The 19,937-nt window shown below is 40.2% G+C and overlaps 1 protein-coding gene across 9 annotated transcripts in view; it reads left to right on the plus strand.

The window, feature by feature from the left end:
- EZH2 (enhancer of zeste 2 polycomb repressive complex 2 subunit) overlaps positions 1 to 19,937 on the plus strand; it is an 85,214-nt gene that overhangs the window by 18,849 nt on the left and 46,428 nt on the right. For 4 of the 9 annotated variants that reach the window (XR_012157427.1, XM_073332770.1, XM_073332775.1 and 1 more), the window contains 2 exons: positions 18,169 to 18,292; positions 19,549 to 19,677. Coding sequence is in view for 8 of the 9 variants with exons in the window: in XM_073332770.1 (XP_073188871.1) it covers positions 18,169 to 18,292; positions 19,549 to 19,677 (253 nt within the window). In the remaining variant the exon portion in view is untranslated. Of the gene's footprint in view, positions 1 to 3,021; positions 3,101 to 5,398; positions 5,461 to 18,168; positions 18,331 to 19,548; positions 19,678 to 19,937 lie in introns of those variants that run through there. The other 5 variants (XM_073332774.1, XM_073332771.1, XM_073332773.1 and 2 more) reach the window with 4 other exon arrangements.

The following is a 19,937-nucleotide window of genomic DNA, read 5'->3' on the forward strand; positions in this document are numbered from 1 at the left end:
CTCAGAAAAAAGATTCTGGTATTTATTTATTTATTTATTTAGACACACAGTTTCCTTACTAGGCATATTAATACTTATGATGGGATAACATGGTTTTGGTGATTAAATATTCATGGTAAATAGGCCCAATGGCCTGTGATGGGATATTAGATGGGGTGGGATCTGAGTTACCCAGGAAAGAATTTTCTGTGGTATCTGGCTGGTGAATCTTGCCTATATGCTCAGGGTTTAGCTGATTGCCATATTTGGGGTGGGGAAGGAATTTTTCTCCAGGGCCGATTGGAAGAGGCCCTGGAGGTTTTTTGCCTTTCTCTGTAGCATGGGGCACGTGTCACTTGCTGGAGGATTCTCTGCTCCTTGAAGTCTTCAAACCACAATTTGAGAACTTCAATAGCTCAGTCATAGGTGAGAGGTTTTTCACAGGAGTGGTGGGTGAAATTCTGTGGCCTGCATTGTGCAGGAGGTCAGACTAGATGACCATAATGGTCCCTTCTGACCTAAATATCTGTGAATACAGAACTTTGTGTAATTCATTTAAATTACGATTCAGAACGGTGTTTAGAAGACACCGGAAACGGTGTTTCTTCTCACGTGTCAGAAGCAAAGTGCAAAGGCTTGGGGGAGACGGGGTAACAGAGGAGCTGAGGGAGAGAGAAGGACCTGTAGCACTTCTTGGCTGGCCGTTCTGGTGCCACAACGGCCTCTGGTGGGCAAAAGGCAGAACTGTATCACTTAGGTAAAATGTTTGTGGGAAAATACAAAATTATTCGAGACAGATTAATTCTGTGCATCCGCAGATGCGCAGAATTCCCCCAGGAGTAGTGATGGTGGTGTGGGAAGAATTTTAAGAGAAACCTTTAAAGAAATAAAGTAATCTTTAATTTGGAGCAGCGACTGCTGGCCGGGCGCCCAGCTCTGAAGGCAGTGCCCAGCCAGTAGCAGCGCAGAAGTAAGGGTGGCGATACCATACCACGCCACCCTTACTTCTGTGCTGCTCTGTTCAAAGCTGGGCAGCCGGAGAGTGGGCAGCTGATTGAGGCCACAGCTCTGCAGGCAGCAGCACAGAAGTAAGGGTGGCAATACCATACCATGTCATCGTTACTTCTGTGCTGCTGCTGATGGCAGCTCTGCCTTCAGAGCTGGGCTCCCAACCAGCAGCTGCCACTCTCTAGCTGCCCAGCTCTGAAGGCAGTGCCAAAGTAAGGGTAGCAGTGCTGCAACCCCCCTACAATAACCTTGAGACCTGTACACACGACTCCTTTTTGAGTCAGGACCGCTACAATTATAACACAGTGAAATTTCAGATTTAAATAGCTGAAATAACAAAATTTACTATTTTAAAAATCCTGACCATAAAAATGACCAAAGTGGATCGTGAATTTGGTAGGGCCCTACCTATCTCCTTAGATAAAGAAGGGAGAAATTTAAGGTCTTTGTTACTGAGGATTTAATCTGCCTGTATGTCCAATTTATAATTGTTATACTTAAGTACAGTCTCTAGGAATAAATTTGTAATGTGAGGAGTGGATGCAAAATGCTTATAAAGTTTTGCCTATTTAATAATGAGACTGGTATTTACTTAGATAGATAGATAAGGGGCTGTTAGGGGAAAACAAGAGGCCAAAGCATTGTGAAAGGAGTGTTACATTCCTTAGAACCAAAGAGGGGGTTGGGGAAGAGGGGAAAGCAAAGTAATCCAAATGTGATTGTAACTGGTTCTGTCATTTAGTAGTTTGATGCAAGCCCCATGGCCTTGTCTATATGGTGGTAATTTCTGGCAAAATGGAAAGTAGTTGGATTAGTAGCATAGATAAAGATTCAGTGAACAGAGCCATGTTTATAGCCTGTTTAGTTAAGCCTCTGAAAGTAAGTTTAATTAAACGAGTCTGACATCACTATTTTTTTGACTTGTCTACTTTAGCACACTCAAAATGTTTTTCCAGTGTTTGCCAGTTCCTGATACTAACTGGAAACTGAACTTGGAAACTACATAGATTTACTAAAGCCTTGTCCAGACTAGTGCCTTTTTGTAGTGGTGTAGAAATATCTCCTCATTGCACTACTCCTGGTAGCAGTGGTGGGAAGACACTAGTGTAGGTTGGATTGAGGCATCTGTCAGCATTTTTACCTCTGGTCATCTAAACTTGCTCTTCTGGTTACTACCAGTGTTACTATTTGTAGTGATGGAAGATCTGAGGCTAGTGTAAATATAGCTGTAACAGAAAATGTGATACCTATCAATAACTTAAATTTCATTAGAAGGTAGAAATCTTAGTAAGAGGGGTTACTGTTGCAAAAAATGCAACCTCTGTAAAACAATGAATTTGTCTAACAGCTGAAACACTGGGTGAAGAAAATCACCCAGAGAAAGGGGTAAGAGGCAAAAGTGGACTGAGTCTACTGTAGTGATTAGACCCTCCTAATAAGCATTTGAAAAGGAATGGGGGAACCAAGAAGTCTCTTAAACCAATTTAATCAGGAAAATGGGCATAAGAGTAGTATCTTAAAAAATTGAGATGGATATCACATATGAGAAAGTGGTGACTTTCCCACAAGTGACAATAGAGGAAAGATAATCTTTTAAACAATGAACTAGAAATGGGTAAACATCTTTGAACAGTGTCAGGTATATCTGACCAAGGACTGGAGCAAGGAGGAATTGGAGAGACCCTTGAAGTCAAGGGAGGGAAAATAATTCCTGACAGGTAGTCTCTGACAAAAGGGTCAGAGTAGAGTGATGCACAGGAAATATCTTGCAAGCTGCCCCAAATGTATGACAGTGGGGGAAAAAATCTCTTGTGAGTGATAGAGAAGAGAAGGGTGTTTGGAGCCGTATTTATAGTTTGAGGTTTTGGTCAAAGAGTTCTTATCCCAGAAAGTGTCACAAGTAGGGGTTCACCATGAAAATAACCTCAAGGATCAGAAAGGAGGTGCATTTAAAGAGATGCAGGTGACAATCCAGAGAGGTGTGGGTTTGGCTTAACAAAAGTGGCTTTTTCTCTAATTTGCTTGTGGTAACAGAAAAGACTTCAAGAAACCAGTGAGGAGATGACACATTTTCCAAGCTTGGGGAACAGAGAGAGGACTGTGCAGTGACAGTGTAAGTGCTGTTCTATACTTACAACTTCTTATCCTGTTTAGAGGCATTTAATATTGTATTGTATGAGTCTTAAATCTGCCTTTAAATTAAGAAAATAAATTTAGAGTGTGACAAGTTATTTACATATTATTTGCATGTTCCAAGGGAAAGAAACCTACATCTGATATTAAGACTGTCAGAGGTGTAATGGCTTTGAACAATGACAACAGCTATTAAAAGATAAAGTGAAATAAGACTTGAAAGGGTTTTGGGACCAGCAAGACATACCAAGGAAATGGCATGCCTTGGCATAAACTAGAGTCCAATGAATTATCTCTCCTATCCAAGTAGTAGTTGGGATTGTGCTCCCAGTCTTCCCACCCTTTCTGCCAGAATCTGAATCCATGGAGGATGCAGCTGGGAGAAGTTTTTCGTTACTTGTGGGAATGTCTCAGCATAACATTTATGATATCTCAGCATCTTGTGCAATGCTCTGCTGCGTATAATGTTAGAGCAACTTGCCAAATACTTGAAGTAGAGGCAAGGGCCATAAACAAAGAAAAAAAACATACTAGAAACTAATTTCTAGTATGGACCCTATTTCATGGACCCTATTATTTTTGCAGTGTGTTTATGAAGGAGGATGGGTGTAACCACACTTTAATCGATTTTCAGTTTACTTCCATCTGAAATTTTAATGAGGGTGAAGTGGTGGTCTCACAAAAGAGATGTATGGGAAATTACTAAAGTAACGAAGTAGTGTGAGACAAAGTTGAACTTGACATTTTCTACACTAGCCTCTTTTTTTGCGAAATCTTCTATCATTGCACTTTTACTGGGGGGCACTAGTGTAGAGAAGTCACTGTTTTTACCACCATGTTGTTTACTCAGAGCAGGACTAGATGACCAAATAGAAAAAAATGCTAGCCACAGCTGTTGCTTGGCTGCACTTGGAAGTGGAGGCAGAGGCAAACACCTCAGGGAGATGGTGCTACTCCAAATGATGTTGTAAAAGCTATAATTTATGGCGTTGGATAAACATCCTTTAAATGCTCAAACTAACAAGACATAGTTAACTTGGTTTTTGTCCTTTCTCATTAAGGGGGAGAGTTTTAGATAAGACAATTACAGCTTGTAAAATCAAACTTGGATAGCACCTGGGAATGTCAGTTCTCTCCTTCCTGATAACATACAGGCTTGCGTACAGCATATCTGTTTGTCATCCTGTGTACTTAATCTTTCTCTTTTCCTCCATCACCCTCCAATAAAAGAGATTGTGTTTTGGCAGAGGGAGACACTGGCATAGTTGGCATAAACTGGCCACAAAACAGTTGTCTGTTTCCTTTGCAGGAACAGATCTGACTTTACCATTTTTATGTCCCTGCCCTCCAGGGATTATGGTTCAAGGGGTTAAAGGATGTGGTTGGTGTGTTCCTACACTCCATTTATTCCCAGATAGCACAATGGGCCAAAGGGCCCATTTCAGTAAAGGCAGCCTTCAGAGCTGCTTTCACCTAAACTGTGGGTTGAACTACCCAATGGTAAACTCAGCATTTGGGAGGAGCAGACAAACTCCCCTTCCATCTCTGCACCTGGCTCAGTGCGAACACAGGGATGAATTTCCTCCACTGTATCTTTTCCTTGCTGCAAACCAAGGGATCTAGGTTCTTCTGAGGAGTGCCTCTAAACTAGCTCTTGCAGCCTCTGTTTACAAGACAGACATGGCTTCCTTATGAATCTATGACTCTTGTTCTGAAATGAACTTGAAGTTAATTTGTCAAAAATCATTAGTATGAAATAGAAAAATATTTAAAATAATTTCTTTTGTTCTAGGATGTCTTTCTAAGACTATTCAAGACTGAATGTAGTCAAATCATGGTATATTTTTAACTGATTACTTTTTTTTAGAAAAGGGTAAAAGTGTAACTAGCTCAGAAGACAGCCCTTGGGTTACTCACACTATGTAAATAGCTGTCCTGAGACTATAGTCTAGGGTACGTAAAGATGAGACTGTATGTACATGCATTTTGTCAGCTGCAACTTGCATATCGTTTGTGATTTCTTTAAATAAGTAAATAAATTAAATAAAACCAGCTTTGTTTTGACAAGAAGGTGGCTTCACAGCTTGGGCCTTGCAGAAGTACATTCTCTCTATGCCTTCTGATCTGTGCACACACATTTTACCAATTTAACTAAATCTGTTTTGAAATGTATTTAGCTGAATCTGTGTATCTCCCCTGTGTTGGCACTCTTAAATCTGTTTTAGTGGCTTATATCCATTTAGCATAGTCTGGGTTTGTTTTGTTTTGTTTTTAAAAGTATCCTCTGCTGCCCAGGTGTGCCAGGTTGAAGATCCCTTTGTCCAAGCGAACTGATGCAAGGTAACTACAATATAGATCTAAATGTAGGCAGTAGTAACTTGTAGTTCTGCATTATGGGAGGAGAGTATAGAAGGAAAAGTAATTAACTGGAGGTTGTAAGAGGGTGCGGTGGGGTGGCTGTTTCGTTGTGTGCCCTACTGTTGGTTCCCTTTCCCTGTTGTATTTGTCGTCTTTTCCATATCCTAGTTACATTAATTTTGCACAACCACAGGATGCCAGATAGGTGAAAGTTGTTACTTACTTCAATTACCAAACCCACTTAGGTGGTAGTGTAAACCACCAATGAATACATTTCATAGATTTCAATTAGAATTACACCTGTCTACACTGTGGTAATTTTGGCTCCTGGCAATTGAAACAAATATCCGTACTCAGATAGCTGACACCTTTACATTTATTAAAAATGGAAAGTTTTTAAGTCTGGTTGGCATACGCTTCAAAAAGTCCCTTGCAAAGACTGGGAGTCTAGACCAGCGTTTCTCGAATGCGGCCACTAGGGGCTTCTTGTGCGGCCGCAGCCCCCTGGGTGGTGAGTGAGGGGTGGGGTCAAAGCAGTGGCCCTCCCCCCAGGACTGCCAGTAGGGGTTGGGCCCTGTCCCCCTCTGGAGCCACAAATGCTGGAGGAGCAGGCAGGCTCCAGCTGTGTGGTGGCGGGCTCCATTCCCTGGCTACAGGCTCCTCCCTCCACCCTCACCTGCTGCCTCCTCGGGCCCTGGGCTCCAGCCATGCAGCAGTGGGCCCTGACCCCCAGCTGCAGGGTTTCAGACTCCACCCGTGGGGCCCTGTGGCAGTGACTGCCGACACCAAGCTCTCTCCTGCACCCGTCACCTCTGGCCCTGAGCTGCCTCCCCATCGCCCCGGCCCTCACTGCATCCTCCGACCCCAGTCCCCAGCAGCGTGGCTCCAGTCCCCGGACTCAAACACTCCTCCCCCCCCCCCCCATCACCTCTGGCCCGAGCTGCCTCCCTACCCACCTCCCCATCCATGACTTAATTTGTCCCCCAGCTTGCGAGAGCTGAGTAAGTCTGTTGTGAAAAGTGATATTTGTATGTTTGTTTATATCACTTTTCATTTCCTCCCTGCTAGCTAGGAAGTCTGCTGCTGTGAAAAGTGATATTAACAAAATACAAATATCACTTTTCACAGAAACAGACTTACTACTAGCAAGTCTTAAAAAAATAAGCAACCAAAAAAAAAAATAAAGACAAAAGAAACAATAACAAGAAGGGACAGGAACATGCAAAGCACATTATTTGTTTCTGTTCTGTTTAGGTCCAAGGTAAAGAACAGAGAAAACTAATTATTTTTATTACTGAGTCTGTGAAGAAACCCTGCATAAATTACAGTGATTTGGACATGTATATATGCATATTTATTTGTTTTTCCTAAAGCTAATTGAGTGTTTTAGGAAAAATTGTGAGTGGCAGTCTGAGGCCACCAAAAAATTTCGTGAGAACCCCTGGTCTAGACCCATGTGCTTACTCCAAAAGGAAGTTTTCAAGAGTCCATCAGTGCCCATCTAAAAGTATCTATGTGGATTGTGCTTAAAATTAATTTAAGCTTTAAATAGTAAGGCTAAATCGATGTTACTTTCATTTGAGTGCATTTTGTGATGCCAAATTCAGTAAGCATCTATAAGTCAGGCTACATTTTAATCATGGATATTTTTAGTAAAAGTAATGGACGGGTCACGGGCAGTAAAGAAAAATTTACTGCCCATGACCTTTCTATGACTTTTACTATATACTCCTGACTAAAACTTGGGTGGCAGCCTGGGAGGGGGCGCAGGTGCTGGGGAGGGGTGTGTGGCCTGGGGGTTTGTGCTGCTGGGGGGGAGTCGTGGTGCGGGGGGGGGGTCTGCGGGGGAGTAGGGCTGGGACAGGCTCCCTACCTGGTTCCTGGGAAGCAGCAACCCTAGATCCACATGCTGCCTCCATTCCACCCCAAGCCCCGGTTCTGCAGCTCCCATTGGCTGGGAACCGCGGCCAATTGGAGCTGCGGGGGCAGTGCCTGCAGGCAAAGGTAGCACGTGGAGCTAGGACCGGAGGGAGGGGAGTTCCTTTCACCCTTCTGGGGAGCTCAGCAGCCCCGGGCCAGGCACGCCGGCCACTGTAGAAGTCATGGAGAGGTCACAGAAAGTCACGGAATTCGTGACTTCTGTGAGCCTTATCTATAAATACTCCAGTGGTTAATCTTCTATTATAATATGAATATATTTATTCCGAGTGAGTCCAAGCCATTTTATCAGAATTTTTTCCAGTTACTCAATTTTAGTGTACATAGTCTTGTAATTGGTTCTTTATAAATAATCTAATAGTAATTCGTCAGACTTTTACCCTATAGAAATCCTAACTCTCAGGCTTTGTGATTCCATGATCTTGCACAGAATCAGGGGCTATTATTTGGGGATCAGTGTAACTTCAGTGTAAACTTCATTTGAACTGTATTTTTCAGTTTGTAGCCAATCTTTGACACATTTTTATCCAAGAGGTCTGCAGCCAAGAAGATTTATCGTACTCACTGCTAAAACTCTGTGTGCGTTTAGAGTTTGGGGTGGGCAGGCAGGGAGAGAGTTGAGGCCTCAGAAATTTGACATTGAGCAGTTTCCAAACAGTGAGGGCTTGTGTGTTGTGCACTAGCACACCCACTTAGTGTCCTTCACTTACTTACATAGCACCAGCTGCATCCAAGCTACTTGCCATTGGTCTGTTTAAAATATGTCCTTATGTCCATACTTTGGCTGACATGACTGATTTAAGGTGCAAACTGTCAAAGGTGCCAGCTCATATGACTGTTGAGCCTCTTTAGCTCCCTGGCTCAGAGTCCCTGTCAAGCTTCCACCTACATTATTGCAGATGTCTCATCAGAGCATTATTATCAACTGTTAAACTTTTAACTGTCAGTGGTTGTTCCCGGCTTCAGTGAAGAGTGAGTGGTCCACTTGGAGTAGGGGACTTTAGAGGTAGGGAGAATGTGACTGGGAGGGATGGGGCTATTGAGAATGTTTCCTACTTGTAGTTATCAAGTGGAGTTGTCAAGCTATGATAATGAGAAAAAATTATTACTTTACAGGCAGAGTTGGAGGCAAGAGCTTTTAACTGTAAATCTGAACTTTCTAAATGTTCCAGATTTTTAGTACCTACAGTATTATAGTATTTTTTAAATCATCAGGTTTGTGGGTAGATTTTAATTTGATGGTGAAAGGAGATTTTTAGAAATTTTATTGTAAACTGAGGTCCTTTATAGAAAATTGTTGTTCTTGTTATCTTACATAGTATGGACTAGTGAAACAGTATTACGTATTTGTTCCCACCTTTTTTTAATGTGTCTAAGTCAACAAGGATTGAATTTTCTGTGATGTGACTGTGTTAATGATGAAGTGTGTGTGTGTGTGTGTGTATATATATATATATTAATCTTCTGTGTTTTATATATCAGAGCTAGGGATTTTAGGAGGCAGTTGGGTTTGGTGTTTGAAATACACAGGTTGGCTGACCTTGGAGGGGCTTTTTTCCCTATGGAAATGGGGTGCGCTATAACCTACAGTTAAGGATGAAAGTAAGCTGACATTTTATTTTTCTTTAAAATAAAATATCAAGTTTTTAAATAAGGTTTTGCTATACCAATAGACCTGTAGCTGTTGAGGCCCAGAGTCAACAGCCTGTCTCCTTCCTAAGCCCCACAGTGATACACAAACGAGAAGAAGATAGGCATTTGGTTGTCGTATGGGTGTGATCTGTAGGTGTAGGTGTAAACAGAGGCTGCTGACTAGATCAGGCCCCATTCAGAATTTGTGGGGGAGGAGTGCAGGAAGTGGGGTGGTGGTGTCCATCTTATAACTTTTAGCCCAGTGGTTAAAGCACTAACCTGGTATGTGGGAGACCCAGGTTCAATTCCCTCCTCTCTGCCAGTGCGGGGAGAGAATTTGAACAGGGCTCTCCCACCTCTCAATAGAGTGCTCTAACCACTGATCTATGAGAGACGCTGATGTATGGCTTCCTCATTCTCTCTTATTGAAGCTATTCCACTGTGGATAAATAATTAGTCATTGAAGCAGTTGGGCTGGACCGTGTGTGGTGGTGGGGGGGGGGGGGGGTGGTACCCTAACCACTGTACTGCAGTCATGCGCTCTCTCTCTCTGGCCCAATGACTATATATGTATCCACAGAGGAATAGTCATTGGACCTGAGAGAGAGAGAGAGAGAGTGTGTGTGTGTGTCCCCTTTTAAATTCAGTGTGCAAAGTAAAAATAGTTGTTGTTCAGAAAACTCAGCAACTGTTTGTGGAAGATATTTTTAAATAGAGTTTGACTTATACAAATACTAGTTAGCCATCGTTGGCCAACTGTACTTGGTGATAATTAGATTTTAAGTAGTACACAGCAACAAAATAGTCTATTTTAGAAATTGTAAAGTACAGTCTTTGTAAAGTATAAATATTGTTGCAAAATATAAAATGTAAAAGAAAGGGAAGATACTTTAGGTTATTTTTATTGGAAAGACTGACGTTTTTGAAAGTTTCTCTTTTTTTAGCTAAGGAATAAATTTTGGTACTCTTACTGAGCCTATTTTGTAACACAGGAGTTTCAGGAAGCATAGTATCAACTTTTCTTCATACTTGTCAAAAATTTAAGTTATAGTTTTTCAAGTGAAAATCCAAAGGACCAAATTCTGCCCTCCATATTTCAGTGAAAATCGTGTGTATATATATGAATAAGAACTATGTACAAATCTTTTAAAGACTGAACTTGGCCCAAAAGAAGGATTTTTTTTTTTTTATGGGCAAAATGCAGGGAAGAGAAGATAACATCTACTGAAAAGACAAATGTTCTGTAGATGTTTTGGGCTACAGCAGTTTTCATTTACAACTTCTCTTTGGAAAACTGAGAGTTAAAGGATTAAAAGTATTGGTTAGGATAATAAAGGTATTACTACACAGTGCTGTTTAAGAAATTTTGTGACATGCTATAGACAACCTTTTCTGTACAATGAATTAGAAGTGTGGATTAAGAGTAATGTATTGTGCATTAGTCTGTTTTGCATGCATATTTACATAACTGAAAATGTAGTAATGTTCATATAAGTTTCTAATATTTACGTCTTAAAACATATTGCAACTATGCCCCATCTTGTACTCTTAGGCCAGGGTTTAATTTCTCTTTATTAGTTATTCTGATGGGGAAATTCCTAGCCCCCCTTTTTGCCACTTCAGGGGAGTTTTATGTATCACCTTTAATTGGATTGGTATCCAAGAGACACTCAGTTATCTTTAAATCAAGCAGTTTAGCTGTGATAGTTTCCCATATGCTTGTGCATCCTTGATGGATGGTTCCACAGTGGCTGAGAAAAATAGGAGAGGATTTTTAAACAAGGCTGTCTCTTTTTTTGCTTTCAGCAGCAAAATGGTATGAAATTGAACTGCTTTTCTGCATTCACTTGCCTCCCATTGTGAATGGAACATGTATCACGTGTCAGCATGCCACTCGTATCAGATGTATTAATTGGTTAAGAAAATTAGTTCTAATTTACCTCCTTGGCTGCTGTAAGTAAATAGAGCCCTGCTTAAAATTAATAGTAATTGGTCTCTCACTCATTTTAGAGTGTAGGGAGGTTATATTAACTTCATTAGGAAACATTGAGCAAAACTTGTAACAAATTAGGGCAAGGTTTGAAACAAAAGTGCACAGTTCACATGTTCAACACTTGCCATTTTAAAATTAATAGATGGGTGACAGACAATGTTAAAAAGATACATTCAACTTAAAAATTACTTCTATTTGAATGTTTTTACTTATTGTAATGAAAAATAAAATTACTATAAGTGAATGAGAAATTTTTTTGTTCATTGTTTTTACCTGTGTATTTGATAGCAGTCTACAAATTACTTTCATTGTCTCCCTGTATAGTCAGTTGAGGCCCAGTCCTGTGCACATTTTACATACGTAACTTTACTGTCTGAATAAAGCTACTTGTGTGTTTCCAGGATTGGGCCCTTAATTAGTTTCCCCTCTCTGTGTAGGTTTTAAAGATAGGAAAAGAAAAATGATTGTAAAACCACAGGAATTGGCCAGTGGTTGCAAGGGTTGCATCAATAACTAAAACATTTTTAATGCCACACCTTAAGTAAACTTCTACAACTTTGCGTGTGTATTCTCCTGTAAGCCAGGTTTAAACCAAAGTAAATGTACACACGCAAAGTTGTAGAAGTTTAATTAAGTCTGTTTAATCTCCTGCCTTTAATTAAACCACTGCAATTTCTGTAGTCAGGCCTTGAAGTGATTTCTAATTTATATTTAAAATTGAGTAGTTGTGACAACTTGTCGCTTCAATGCACTAGCTTTTCAATTTTGTAGTCGTGGATGCAAATCCAGTTGTTCTTTGCATGTCCTCTGTATATTTCCATTAATAGGATGCACTGACCAGATGCAGCTTACGCAGTGGAATTCTAACTAGCAGTGCCCGTTGGAGTGTTTACCCTCCCCCACTTCTCTGACCATTCCTGAACATTGTTCGGGCGAGGTTATAAAAGGGGCAGGGTACTCCGGCTGCCTCAGTTCCTTCCTGCTGCAACCGGCTGTAAGTTCAGGAACAAACTTCAGGCCTTCCTCCTGGAGCCTTTTCTTCAGTGCCTTCTGAATAGTTTTAGCATAAGCTTTTAGGATATAAAAATATATAGTTATTTTTAGGTAGTGTTAATTTGTTTACATTTACATAGATATTTAATGAAGTGTTAGATTCGACCCTTCAGTTTTGAGATAACAGATCCGAATATTAAGAGGTTGGGATTTAACAGATGTAGTCTCCATTAGTGTTCTTGACATCCAGTGTGCATACTAGCTGCCTGGTGCGTCTAGAAGCATGATAGTCTCTGTTAGGGTGTTCAAGATACTCCGCTTTTATTCTAAGCAAGGATGCTGTGACAGAAGAAACTGCAGGCTACAGTAGTGTAGGGGGCATTGGCAGCCGCCAGAACTGATACTTCACTAGGCTCCAAGCGATTCCACAAACTGGCTTCAGTCTCTAATACCTCAAGAAGCAGCAAAAAATTCTGGAGAACTTACCAGCTTCAGTTCCATGCTCTACAAAAGTTATGAGACAGGATCCAACATTTACGAGATCCAAAGCCTCAAAGCAGAAGACCCCTTACTGCTGTCGGTCTCTGTATCCAGAGCCAGTCCATGAGAGACGTTCTTCTGAACTGTGTGTGCCAGTGCAACTAAGAAACCAGTGAGGAGAAAGGACTCTGTTACCAGCACCAAGAGATGTTCTGTGTGCACTCCAGATGATGATACGAAAGTATGCTAATGAGTGTGAATATAATGTAACTGGAATATGCTTCAAAAAGGTCTCTTGTAAGGTATCATTACAAAGTTAATAATCTACTGAGTGTATGCATCCTATTTGTATAAATGTATCATTCTTGTATCTGAAACTTGAAATATGAAATATAACTCTGAGGTCCTATTGTAATTATGTGAAGTGTGGGCCATTAGTGGTGGCTTGGAATCTTGATGGCTCCATTAACCAGGCCAATTGGTTGTAAATGGCTCTGTTTACTTGTAAGTCTTCCTGTATACTTGTGTGCTGGCAAGTGGGTAATGAAGTCTTACAGTGACATGTGATCATGTCACCTGAACTGGAATCCATCTTTAACCTGGTGCTTTTCCATTTAGAAGGAGGGGTGGGAACCCAGAGAGGGACAAAGGATTCCCACCTTGTGCAAAAGATATATAAGGGGGTGGAACAGAACAAAGGGTGCTGCAGTCATGAGAAATGCCCTAGCTACCACCTGAGCTAGAACAAGGGCTGTACCAGGGGAAAGGATTGGGCCCAGACTAGGAAGGCATCCAATCTGCGAAAGAAGCTTATTGAAACATCTCTGAGGTTGAGATTTTTATCTGTATTCAGTTTTCTACAGTATTGGGCTTAGTCTTGTGTGTTTTATTTTGCTTGGTAATTTACTTTGTTCTGTCTATTATTAACCACTTGGAACCACTTAAATCCTACTTTTTATATTTAATAAAATCACTTTTTACTTATTAATTAACCTAGAGTAAGTATTAATACCTGGGAGAGGGGGACAAACAGCTGCGCATATCTCTCTACCAGTGTTACAGAGGGCAAACACTTTATGAGTTTACTCTGTATAAGCTTTATAATGGATTTATTTGGGGTTTGGACCCTACTGGGAGCTGGGTATCTGAGTGCTGGAGACAGGAGCACTTCTTAAGCTGTTTTCAGTTAAGCCTGCAGCTTGTGGGGGACGTAGTTCAAACTTGGATTTGTGTTTGAAGCAGGCAAAAGTGTCTGGCTCAAGCAAGGCAAGGTACTGAAGTCCCAAGCTCGCAGGGAAAACGGGCTCAGAGGTAGTCTAGGCACATTAGGTGGCAGTCCCAAAGGGGTTTCTGTGATCCAACTCGTCACGCTGTACTTTCAGTTCTGACCATTTGGATCCTAGAACTCCGGAACTGAAGACTAAGCATAAGGAGACAGATTCTCAGATACAGAAAGAAGGAGCTGAGTACTGGTTCCAAATGGGCTTGCCAACAGTCTGTTACAGGGATTGCACACATCTACCACATGGATCTGCATCTTCATGGGCAGCATCGGATAAACACTTATTCAGAGTGACAACGATGACTCCGGTCATGCATGTTTGATTGATAGTCCACCACTGACAAAAAGAAGAGGTAGAAGACATGAATTTCTCTCCCTTTTCCTCCACCCAAGATTCTTTCAGGATTTCTGAATAAGTGCTTCACCGTTTTCTGTCCTGCAGCTGAAATCACTGATACGCCTTTACAGTTGGGATCGTAAACAAGTTTGAATTTGCAACCGGACTTTGAATCTGAACTAATCCCATGTCATAAGGAGAAATATACTTCCAAAGAAGTGTATGGAGGGTCTTTATCCTAAATTCTATTGCATGGATCCAAATATGGACTTCTGGCTGGACTGGCAAGTTCGTCGATGGGTGAGATGGTCATGCTGGCCCTTCCCTGTACACCATAGAGCGCTTGAGCATCCTTTTGATATAAAGAAACTTTCCTACCTAGGATTTGAGAGAGAGTGCAAGCATCCGATCCAGGTTCCGGATTAGTCTATAGGTAAAAAACAGTGCCTACTATCTTACTGGACACTCTTTTAAAGAAAGAGGAACTGATGATAGCTGAACAAAGTTATGTAACGGATAATGAATTAGAGAATTAGGCACCCTCAGATGTTACTGCTGGGGGATTACAACTTTTTTCCCCTCAGAGGATGCAGTTCTCTTCACAGGCTAATTGACAGGATGGCAGTGACTGTAGGGATTTCCCTTGTCTATTGAGGAGACTTCTCACCCCATATATGACCACCTGGGTTCATTCTCTAGAAACGGAATTATACTTCCTCTCTGATTTTGCTGAATGAGAGAGTCTATCTGGTCTTCACCTGCCTCAGCACAGTCTATATATATAGAGAGAGAAAGGAAGGAAGGAAGAAAGAAAAACTTGTCCTTCAAAAAGGCTTTTCAATGTTCTGTACACATCCAGCCCCAAACTCTTTATTGGTGGAAGCCAATAAACCACAAACATAACCTCAGATTTGACATGAGGACGGAGAGGTGTTTAACAGTTCCCACCTTAGCTTTTCCTACCGTAACTGGAGATTGCATGTGCCATTTTTATGGCAACCAGCAATCAATAACTTTGGACAGGTGATTTTTAGAGAGAGTACACAATGGATAATGCATTTCAGTTTGTGACTGTTCTGAATCCCTCCTCCCCCTTTTCATGAGAACATGTTGAAATTAGGGTTCCCCCTCTTTTACAAGCAGATATGCTACAAAGGAAATGCTGAGCAGTTTCGGGGGAAATGGTTTTATTCAAGGTATTTTCTAATTTTAAAAAGAAAGATGAAGGTCCCTATTGGACATCAGGAAGCTGCATTCATTTATAAATATTTTTTTGATTCCATATGGTGTCCATAAGATATTATTTCTATATCTCTGTAAGATCATCCCACCACATTTCGTAAAGAGATCACTTCTAATATAAAATCCTCCTTTTTGGTCTTTCTACCACCCCAAGAGTTTTTATGAAATGCTTTCTGGTAGTTGTGGCAAATTAAAGAGGGAAGGGATTTTTGTCTTGCCTAATTTAGACAATTTTCTGATCAAAACTCCATCCAGAAAAGATAGCTGGAACCCAGATATGCTCCCTCTTTGAGAGACTACGACACAGAATAAACTGAGAAAAGTCATTGTAACATCCATGCAATACTTTGTTTATAGCAGCCACATTGGACTCAAAACTTAGGCAGAGCGTTCCTTTCATCAAAAAGATTTGTAAACATATGGTCAGCCATCACCATTCTGCATCATTCTCCATAGCAGATGATAATTTTTCTCATGCTGATAGGGGGTTGTGATTTCTGCCATGTGCATAAAGTCTTATTCCTGTTCAAGAATGAGGTCTTTACAATACTGGTTGGCAAAGAATTGTAAACGCAACTTAAACAGTATATTTGAAAAGGAAATCCCAGGTGTGGTGGACTCACTGTCAGTGTTATGAAAGTAGTGTTCTTCAGTCTTCTGACAGCCAATTATAGTCACTATAGATGCATCCCATCTAGACTGGAGAGCTCATTTAGAGAGTTTGGCGCTCTGGGATCATTGGACTCCCATGAAAAAAAAAGTTATCTGTGTGTGTTTTTTGGTCTTTCTCCAACAATGTACCCAGGCATACATTTTTGCTTAACACATCTACAACATTTCAGATTAATATATTTCCTTCTCCATACCCTGCACAGTAATAGATGTCATAATGAACAGAACAGATTTTTGTGTAAATAGGTATTTCAGGTTTCTTGAGACTTTTATATATGACTCGTCTTTAAATATAAATGAAGGAGAAGTCATTCTGAGATTTATTAGACTTTAGCTTTCTAGTTGTTACTTATGAGATTGTCCTAAAGTCCCTCTGAACTCTTCATGTTCTTTCTATACTGGGAAACTGAACAGTTGCCAAAAACAGTTCTTTGACTCCTGAAAACTTTTTTATTAGTGTAACCTGGACAAAACTGTTTTCAGTACTGTTTCAGGAAGTGTAGCAAAGTTCTGACAAACAGTACAGGCACTAAAACCATCTGTCTCTAGATTAAGGAAGACAGTATTGCATCGGTTACTCAGGCCACGTCTCCACTAGAAATGCTGTAGCGCTTCGGTGTAGATGCTAATTAAAGCAATGGGATCTCCCGTCACTGTAGTTAGTCTACTTCCCCGAGAGGTGCTACCTAGGTCGCCAAACAAATTATTCTGTTGATCTGATGATGTCAATGCTGGTTGATTTTTCACATCTCTGAGTGACGTCGCTGGGTCAGCCTAACTTTTTAGTAAAAAGAAAAGGAGGACTTGTGGCACCTTAGCGACTAACCAATTTATTTGAGCATAAGCTTTCGTGAGCTACAGCATCTGATGAAGTGAGCTGTAGCTCACGAAAGCTTATGCTCAAATAAGTTGGTTAGTCTCTAAGGTGCCACAAGTACTCCTTTTCTTTTTGCGCTCTGTAACTTTTTAGTGTAGCGCTGGTCTTTAGTTTACGTGTAGAAGGTTATCTTCACAACCACAAAAACTAGAAATGATTCTGCAGAAGTTGCTGACACTTGCCCAAGAGCTTCCTACAGTCGCTGATCCACTGGATTTTTTTCAGCTCTGCTAGCCAGAGTGGTTATTGTGAATATAAAGCACTGCTGAAAGTTAAAGTACTTCAGATAAAATACAGCAGGCTGTAGTGGTTCATTTCTTTCGTATAGGCAAGTCTTGAGAGAATGGCTTTGTTTTAGGAGTTCTAGCATTGTTGGCAGCCAGGAAGTGCAATGTACTTTAAATGGTGACAGCTATTTAAAGTATTCGGCATTGTTATGAGACCATTTCGTAGGTATATTGGCAAAATGTGCAGTTTTTTTAATACAAAGCACACATGAATCTCAGATTTTTTTTCATTGTCCGGTTGTTAATATTTGTGTGTGAAAGTCTGTAAATAAATGATATACATTTCCTTTCCTGGATTTGGGACCAAGTTTATCTAAATACCATAGTAAAGGAAGCTTGGAGAATTTTTTTGTCTATCTTGTGAATTTATTCGGTTTTAAACTCTTACCTCCATAATACTTGTTTACACAATAGTGCTTTTATAGTTAAAACATTTTGCAATGGTAGTACTGAATAGTAACTAGTTTAAATATCTTCTTCTGGTTTCCCATATTTCTGGTGACATTCACAGTAATGTGGATTCCAGTTTGAGACTCAAATACGAACTATAACTAGAAAGTTTAACTTCCCAATACTTCACAGTGTGAAGTGTTTCTCAGAATCTGAACTTTTCCATTGGCTTCCTACATAAGGGCTTGATCCTGCAACGTGCTGAGCAATGTGGCAGTTAAGCATGTGCTTAACTGTAAGCCCGAGAGTAACCCCATTGAATTCCAGTGCAATTGCTCCCATGCTTAAAATTAAAAATACGCTTAACTGCTTTGCTGGATTAAGGCCAGACTGTTCAGCACCTTACAGGATCAAGTCCTGGAAGGTTAACTGTTTTCTGTAAATGTCTGATTTTTCTTTACCCTATTGTCCATCTATCTGCTCAGTCACTGTAAAATGATCTCTAAGACACTATCCTATCTATAGTGGCTAGGTCAGTGAATCTTAATGTGATATTGTTGATTACAGGATAATCATGGGTCAGACCGGAAAGAAATCTGAAAAGGGACCAGTTTGTTGGCGGAAGCGTGTAAAATCAGAATATATGCGACTGAGGCAGCTCAAGAGGTTCCGCCGGGCAGATGAAGTTAAGGTATGTCACCTGTACCTCCTTCATGAAGATCTTATATGGTAGGCATTGGAATGTATTTTCTTCTGAAATATAAGTTAGAATTGAAATCTTGCACTTAACAAAATATATTTTATGTATATATTTGATGGAAAATATGATTTTTTTTTCTGAAGGAGAAGATATAGTCGTTTTTTTTAAATAAAAGGTGTTGCACATCCCAATTAACATGAACTATGAAGTGCCAAAAATTGTATTAATGTCTATTTAGAATTATGAATTTGTAGGCAGGCATTTACGCAATACATTCAGTTACAGATTTAATTCAGTCAGGATATGTCAAAGATCAGTGTTCATTTATGCTTGAAAAATCCTTGCAGTTTTTAGGGGAGTTGGTTCTGTGGAGGATGGCCATATTCTCCCTGGCCTGCCGCACCATCATGAAACACTAGATCTCCAAACATTCAGAAATGGCGTGCATGTAGGAGGAGGAAGGAGGGATAGTACAGTTAGTCTCCGTACCTCTCCACAGACAATATTGAGTCAGTTCAGAGCTTTTCCATCACAACCCTTCCACTGCATTTTTGTTTAATTCCTTTAATGTAGGGGGGAAAACAGTAGAGATGGGCTGGCCTTTTTATTTCCACGTTCCCATAATTCAGAAATGACTGACTGTACTTTCTCACCTTTAAAAAAATAAAATCATATCATGGCTGAGATCAAGCCTGAGTAACTTAAAATTGAGTTATTGGGAACGGAAGCATTAGATCATGAAGCATAGTGTTGGTAATATAGGCTATGTGTAAAAATTGTAATCTTTACAATAAAACATGGCACTAGGATCCTTAAGTCTGTTTGCCTTTTATATCATATGCATTAATGTCAAGGATTTTTGTGATTTTATATATAAATCAATCCACCTGGAAATGATGAAATGATGTTTTTCTGTGATTTGTATTGTTTAATCATGGAAATACAGGACCCCTCTTTTTGCCGGTGAACATGGCTACTTTAAAGAAAAATAACTGTTCCATAATTCTGTATTTAAATATTTAAGAGGAAAAATACTTTTCAAAATAGGCAGAAATGCTGAAAATTATTTTCTAGTAAAATTTGTGTTCATTTTGTGTATTATGGTGCTGCTTAAGTGCAGTTAGTGTTTTCAAAGATGTATGCTTTGTTAATAAAATAGACCTGATAGTACTTGAAGAGGTTATTAAATTAATTTTGACTCGTTTCTTAATTTGCTTGCAACAGTCACAATTCTCTTTCACTCTTAGAGTATGTTTAATTCTAATCGTCAGAAGATACTGGAAAGAACAGAAATCTTAAATCAAGAATGGAAACAACGTAGGATACAGCCTGTACACATCATGACTTCTGTGAGCTCATTGCGTGGGACCAGGGAGGTTGGTTAACGTGTTGTGGTAATTCTAGTTACAAAGTTGTCAGCACATTTTGGTTTTACTGGTGAAAAATTGGCTAGCAGGTCATGTGTTAGCCACTAATGTTCTCTTTTCATATGAGGCCCTAGCACCTTTCTAGGAATGATTGATTATTACTCCTATCAGATGCTTACTAAGAAGAAATCAATAAAATGCTACTTAGTTAAGATCCAAATGTGCACAAAATTAAGACTTTTTGCTGCAGAAAATGCTTAGGTCACATG

This window comes from Lepidochelys kempii, chromosome 2 (assembly GCF_965140265.1).
Source record: "Lepidochelys kempii isolate rLepKem1 chromosome 2, rLepKem1.hap2, whole genome shotgun sequence".
Taxonomy (NCBI): Eukaryota; Metazoa; Chordata; order Testudines; family Cheloniidae; genus Lepidochelys; species Lepidochelys kempii.